Source organism: Podarcis liolepis, assembly GCF_965112155.1.
Source record: "Podarcis liolepis genome assembly, chromosome: 13".
In the NCBI taxonomy this organism is placed as follows: domain Eukaryota; kingdom Metazoa; phylum Chordata; class Lepidosauria; order Squamata; family Lacertidae; genus Podarcis; species Podarcis liolepis.
Genome location: NC_139573.1, coordinates 31,442,989 through 31,449,478, shown reverse-complemented (window position 1 = coordinate 31,449,478; position 6,490 = coordinate 31,442,989). Strand labels below are relative to the sequence as shown.

The 6,490-nt window shown below is 45.3% G+C and overlaps 1 protein-coding gene across 7 annotated transcripts in view; it reads right to left on the bottom strand.

Annotated features, from left to right (window-relative positions):
- Positions 1–280: 280 nt before the first annotated feature.
- The window catches only part of LOC310690662 (corticotropin-releasing factor receptor 1), a 62,900-nt gene continuing 56,690 nt past the window's right edge, over positions 281–6,490 (bottom strand). For all 7 annotated transcript variants that reach the window (XM_083470078.1, XM_083470080.1, XM_083470083.1 and 4 more), the window contains 4 exons: positions 3,988–4,073; positions 3,071–3,206; positions 2,280–2,321; positions 281–1,361 (listed from right to left, as the gene is read on the bottom strand). In XM_083470078.1, the coding sequence (XP_083326204.1) occupies positions 1,221–1,361; positions 2,280–2,321; positions 3,071–3,206; positions 3,988–4,073 (405 nt within the window). In that variant the 3' untranslated portion in view covers positions 281–1,220. The remainder of the gene's footprint in view (positions 1,362–2,279; positions 2,322–3,070; positions 3,207–3,987; positions 4,074–6,490) is intronic.

Here is a 6,490-nt window from a genome sequence, read left to right as displayed (position 1 = left end):
TGAGATCTCACCTGGTTCATATATCATGCTCATTTATTTTCAGATCTATCTTGACATGTATAAGGGCTAGAAGCTTGCTTTTAAAACTCAAAACGAACAAAAAGCTGAGATTTTCAGGCTGCTGGATTTTGTGTCCAGTGCTGTTTCATATACACGTGTGTGTGGTGCTTATTACAGAATATGCAGAGGCCTTGCTCGGTTCCCTTGGGTTGGAGAAAGGGCCTGACTCAGAGCAATTCTCCAACATAAAATTCTTAAAAAATAGAAAAGTGCAAGTAGGGACTGGGATGGTGGTGGTCTTTATTCAGAGATATCAAAACAAATGCATGAATACCCTCATTCCACTTTGGGGCTCAAGGGGGCTTCCAAAACAACTATTTAGCAGACTATGGAAATACTGGGTTGGTTGCCTTGCTGAGGTCAGAGGATTTACAAGGCATCAGCTCCTGTTTTGGCGGCTGCTGCAGCAGCTGGAATGAGGAAGAACACTGGAATGGCATTGTTGGCTTCCGCTCAGCATTCTCACAAATGGTTAAAAGAGATGTCCGAAGGAAGGTGACAAGCAGGTGTGATGGGGATGTCCACCTGCTCTTTTCAATCCTCAGGATCAGGTAGTCGGCAGCCCTGAATTCAGAGTTTGTGCTTTTGGCTCTTTTTTGGCTATTAGCCATATATGTATCCTTCCTGAACCATTCAGATCCTGTAAAATATGTCAGTGGCCAACTCGGCATCTTGTAGCTAGGGAGTTCCTAAAAAGAACCTCTTCCTTTGGTTTTGCTTATCTATCAACTCCAGTGGAGGGTTTTGTTTGTTTTTTAGTTGGAAGTGAACCACCCACCCCTCTGCTCTTTCCACAGCACTTGTGTGATTTCATAACCCTTTCCCCGATCTGTTAGCGAATTGACCAAAGAGCTCCAGACAGCATGGGAAAGTGAAGTAAGCCACACCTTCGAAGAACGGGATGTTGGGGCTGTTGCCTCCGAATTCCTGTCGCTTAAGAGCCACCAGAACCTCCCGAGACTTGCAATTCTAGCCACGTAGAACATGAGGCTTCAGCCAACAGAATGCAGGCGACAATCTCCGGGGACTTTTCTGAGCCGGAACTCCGGAGGGGGAGGCAACAAAAATCCTGTCTTTTGCAGTTGGCAAGTCACGTCCTGTCCTGTCCTGTCCCACAACTTCAGCAAAAGGTATTGGCCCCACGGTTCAGAGCAGCAGCCTCAGAGAGCCGTCGACTGCTTGATGCTATGGAAGCTGACACGCGTTGGGGAGGTGGGGATGGACATGGCCCTGGCGACCCTGGCTCGGATGGAGTGCTTGTCCTGCCACCGGTGCCATCTCTTCCGGACTGCAGAACGAACCTGGGGAGACAAGCCACAAATACCCATAAATGTACTGTAAATAAAGGGGTAATCTGCCAATTAAAAAGGGGTGACAGATTTAATGGAGAACAAGGCTTGTGAAGGGATGGGGGACGGACCACCAGCAGCCTTTCAGGTGCTGCTGGACTACAACTCCCATCGTCCCTGTCTATTTGGCTGTGGCTGATGGGAGTTGGAGTTCCAAGTACATCTACAGGAAAGCTTCAGCAGGTGGAAGAACTTTGGGGTTTTGTTCCTGGCGGTAGAAGGGGTTGTACACACTGAAAATATCCTTTCCCAAAGTTATTCACAGCATAGGGGTGCCTCTGTGAATCTGTAGGACTAGCAGCCTTCTTGTACTTTATATTAGTAGGCTACTGGTGAGTTAATCAGGACTAATGGCCACCTCTGATTCCATAGGGTTGCCAAGGATGAATATGTAAAAAGGAAAAAAAAATCCTTTAAAAATGTGAGTGTCACCATGCAGTGTAAAATCTTAACTTTCCTGGAGCTATTCCACCTGATCCTACATGCAGCAAGAGAGGGGGCAACATAAAATTCTTCAATTTGAAATGGATTGGTCATAGAAAAATTGCTCAAAGGGAGAGACGTCGTAGTATGGTCATTTTCCTGAGCTGTCCCCTGCAGGGATGTTTTGACAAAGAGGCAGTTTGTACTGCTTCATATGCAGAAGCACCAGTTCTGCTGTCATCCTGTTCTCCTAAGCATGAGGTTTCACCCTCTGCTTTGGGATGATTTGTCTCTGCCCATAGTAATTGCTCTCGCCCCTGTGCCAACCCCTTGATCTGGCAATTCATCTGTTTTTCAAAAGGCTGCATGATAGATTGGGCAGCATGCAAGTTGAGACCCAGCAAGCCTCCCCCATCTCTGCCCACTCATTCCCCAACCCTGGCTCACCTCGCTGTTCAGGAAGCAGTAGAAGACAGAGACAAAAAAGCCCTGATTAGAGAAGAAAGAATAGCATAGTCAAGCTTTGGGAAAGAGAAATAACCGCAGCCTTTTGCACCATGTTTCCTGTGGGCACTTCCTATGGGGCTATTTTTCATTTTTAAAAGGCAAGTGCCAGATGCTTTGATCTGTAAACCTTGCCTTATAATCCAAGATGTTTGGGAGATGGGCTGGGGAGAGAGAATAGACACAGAGTGGGGAATGAGATGCAATCTTCACATAATGAAATCTTTGCATGCTCAACAGCACAATCTCATCACTTTGCAAATACAATGCTGAGATCTGGACCATGCAGACAGGTTTCCTAGAGCCCTGGGAAGAGGAGGAGGAACATGATGAGGTTAGTAAATGGTCCCTGGAGCTGGGCGTGCAGTGAGCCAAAACAAAACAAATTCCCAAATCAGATTTAAGTATTTTTTGTTTTTGCTACAAATTTTCCATATGAAAGTCAACCCTTGGGAGATAAGCCTTGCAAGTGAATTTAAAGGAAGTTTCATGCTGCCGATTTTGATATCTCAGTGTGGTCCCCCCCCTTTCTAAAACCCATATATGTCCAACAGAAGCCCTAGTTTGGAATCGCCAGCAGGTGGGGATAATGCGATTTAAAACAACATCTAAAATAAGTACATAAATACACTGAAGTTATTGCAAGCAATTTCGAGTTATAAGATTCTGTATGGATTTTGCACCCCTTAACCCCAAATGCATTTGGGCTCTAGTTTCCACAAGGTTTTCCATACCTGGAAGGACTCCAAGACAGAGTTGAAGTAGATGAAGACTACCCGGGATATTTCATCTTCACCGGGGTTGACGAAGAAAAGCATGTAGGTAATGCCCAGCAAAGGAAGGAGCACGAGGGTAGCCTTCACAGCTTTTCTGAAGGAAGAGCACAGGACTTAAAATCCAAGCGAGTTCCAGACCGGCACCCCAGTGTCCCCTCGCCAATGGTTAGGGTTGGATCTACACATGTAGCAGAATGAAGTGGGAATGAGGTGGTAGAGTCCAAAGGGTGGACTGAGGCTAGGATCCCATTCCTGAATATTCTCTCTCTCTCTCTCTCTCTCTCTCTCTCTCACACACACACACACACACACCAAAGCCACTTCCTGCAAATGGGACTCTATAGCAGCAAATAGAAGGATAGCTAGAACTTCTCCTAGTGTGCTTAGACTTCCACTTGCAGGGAACCTTCCACAAATAACAACACTTGAAAATGATATATCCCAGGCAGCAGTCTAACAGCTGCATTCTGGATTAGTTGTAGTTTCCAAGTCACCTTCAATGGCAGCCCCGCGAAGAGTGCATTGCAGTAGTCCAAGCGGGAGAGGGTTGGTCCCGGTTCAGGGCAAATTCTAGAATTGACCTCTGGCTCAGAGTAAGCCCTGAGCCTTACTTCCTGCGTCTGGGTTACCAGACTCCTGCCTTTTAAAAGTTAAAAGGGCTGATGAGCAGGGCTTTCTGTAGCTAGGGAGGGCAAGTGGGCCTTCTCTTCAGGACTCTTGACAGTTAACAGAATCAATTAATTCTGCAAAGCAATAATAGAAACCTGCTCAATTTGCACAATATATTTGAGTCGAGGAGTCAGAACAGTGGTTTAGCATAGCCCCTATCATAAACTCTGGCCACCCATTCCCCACCTGTGCTCTTGCACTGATACCTGTACTGTATTGTCTCTGAGGTGGTCGAGGCCCGAAGCTTCGTCATCAGGATTCTGACAATGTTGAATAAAAAGATAAAGTTGATCTGGAATAGACACAGAAATGAGATTAAGTGGTGGAGTAAGTGTATAAAGAAATGCCTCCATCACCAATGCAAAATGACATTTTGTCACATCCCCCATCAGGGTGGCACCCAGGGCAGGCCGCAACCCCCGCAGTATGCCCCTGCACAACTGTTCTCTAGGGCAAGTTTTCAAAATCAGTCCGCGCTTGAGAACCACCTGAATGGATCTCAACAGAAGTAACATTTCCAGTCCGGTTTACTCTCTCTTCCACTAGGGGGAGCTACTCTCTCAGGTATTGCAAAAACAAATGGCCATTATTTCATCTGACAGAACAATATTAATCTGAAATCTAATCTTGCTTTAAAAGTATTCAGAGCTTAGTTGGACTTCAGAGTCAATGCTTTTTAGGAGTGGAAATAAGGAGTCGGGGTGGGGGATAGTGACAACCACATTCTGGATGTGATGCAAAATAAATCCTCTCAGATAATTGATCTGTCTCCCCAAAATATGCCAAGCTCCTTTATGAAAAGCAAGGTGGGTGTGTACAGTAAATTTATTTACTGATCAGGCCACAGAAATTTGTATATGGCCGTTTGAAATCTGTTTCATTGGCTGCAGAAGCTCCATCTCTCCTTACAGTTTTGACTGTCCACTGTTTGCAAAGATTAGATATGTAGAGGATTTCCTCCCATTTCAAGCTGGGTTGTTTTATTGGCCTGCCAGCAAATGCTGAATTACTTCTTGTTGCAGAGCAGTTTGTTAAAGCAAATGTGATTGATGGTTTTGCTGATAAATTAGGTCAATGACATTTCATTCCACTTGCAGCGTTTTGTATTTGTCGAACCCTCTTGTTTTGGCCCACAGCAATAAGTAAAGACAGATCTAACATTTTAAGAGTTGCAGGGGTGGGCTTGACAGCCTATATATATATATATATATATATATATATATATTCCTGCCTTAAGGAGTAAAAAATAAATAAAACTGGTTTTGCAGATCCCCAGAGAGAGCTGGGAAGAAGCTGGGTATGGGGGATGCCCAATGACTATTGCCTCAACACCACCAACTCATAAGTTACCACCCCACTCCCAAGAAATCCCTGCAGCACCTTTTAAACCAGTTTTCAAAACGCTGGAAAAAATTAGGGGGGAAGCGTGTCACAAGAAAGATGCATCTCTTGCTCTCTCTCTCTTTTTTAAGGACCTCCTTCCATGGGAGGAACATTTGAGAACTGGATTCCTTTACCTGGGAAGCAGCCCTCATTTCCATCATTTCACTTGCCTTGTACTTCTCAAGTCAGGTTCACACTATGGGTTTAAAAGCCTACGGAATCCCAAACCCACTTATCTGGGACTTAAGTCCCACGGAATTCAGCAGGACTTACTTCTGAGTAGACATGGTTAGGGTTATGCTGCCACACCCTGCTGGGAAAGTTCTCAAAATGTTCTGTATGTCTTCATAACAAGATTATATGTACACACACACACACAAAAGCACACACACACTTTTACGTTTGTGTTTCGGGATTGAGATCAGCATGTGAAATGGATCACACCTATATATGAAATTGAGCTTTCTGAGTTCTATAGAAATGCCACAAAACCCCTCAGAAGTGTTTTTATGCATTTGGCTTGCTTTTTATTATAGCAAGCACTGTAGTATTACTCCAGCCTTGTCAATAAGCCAAAGTTACGGTGGACGCTCGGGTTGCGAACGTAATCCGTGCGGGATGCATGTTCGCAATCTGCAGCATTCACAACTTGTGCCTGTGCACACACGGGTTATGATTCGGCACTTCTGCGCATGTGCAAAGCATGATTTAGCGCTTCTGCGCATGTGCAACCGCCAAAACCCGGAATTAACCTGTTCTGGTACTTCTGGGTTTTGGCGGTCCGTAACCTGAAATAACGCAACCTGAAGCATCTGTAACCCAAGGTATGACTGTACTAGTCTGCTAAGAGGCCAGTAGAACGCCCCTCCTGTGCAACCAAGATGGAAAACACAAGCTGCTAGCCTCTTTGTGGGCTTGTTCAAAAGTTGCTGTCTATCAAGCAGACGAGCAGAGGGAGAGGTGGAAGGATCTGTCCTTCCTGCACCAGCCCCCTCACCTACGTGGAGTTCCTCATTGCCTGCAGCGAGCAGGTGAGTGCTTTAAAAAAGATGAAGAAAAGGCAAAAAATAATAATAATAACATAACACAGGAATGCTGGGAGGTGATTCAGGGTTTCTGAAGAAGTAATGAAGACCCTACTTTACTTTGTCTCTGACAAAGAGAGAATGAGATGGAGATGGAAGAATGGGATCGAGCCCAGCTCAGACCGAAAGTTCTCCCAGAGAGAGGCTGCTTTGATTTAACGTTTGTCCAGATAACACGCGAGGAACCCTCATGCCTTCTTTCGCTCTCTGGCCTCCTCCAGAAGCACTAATCCTGGGGGAA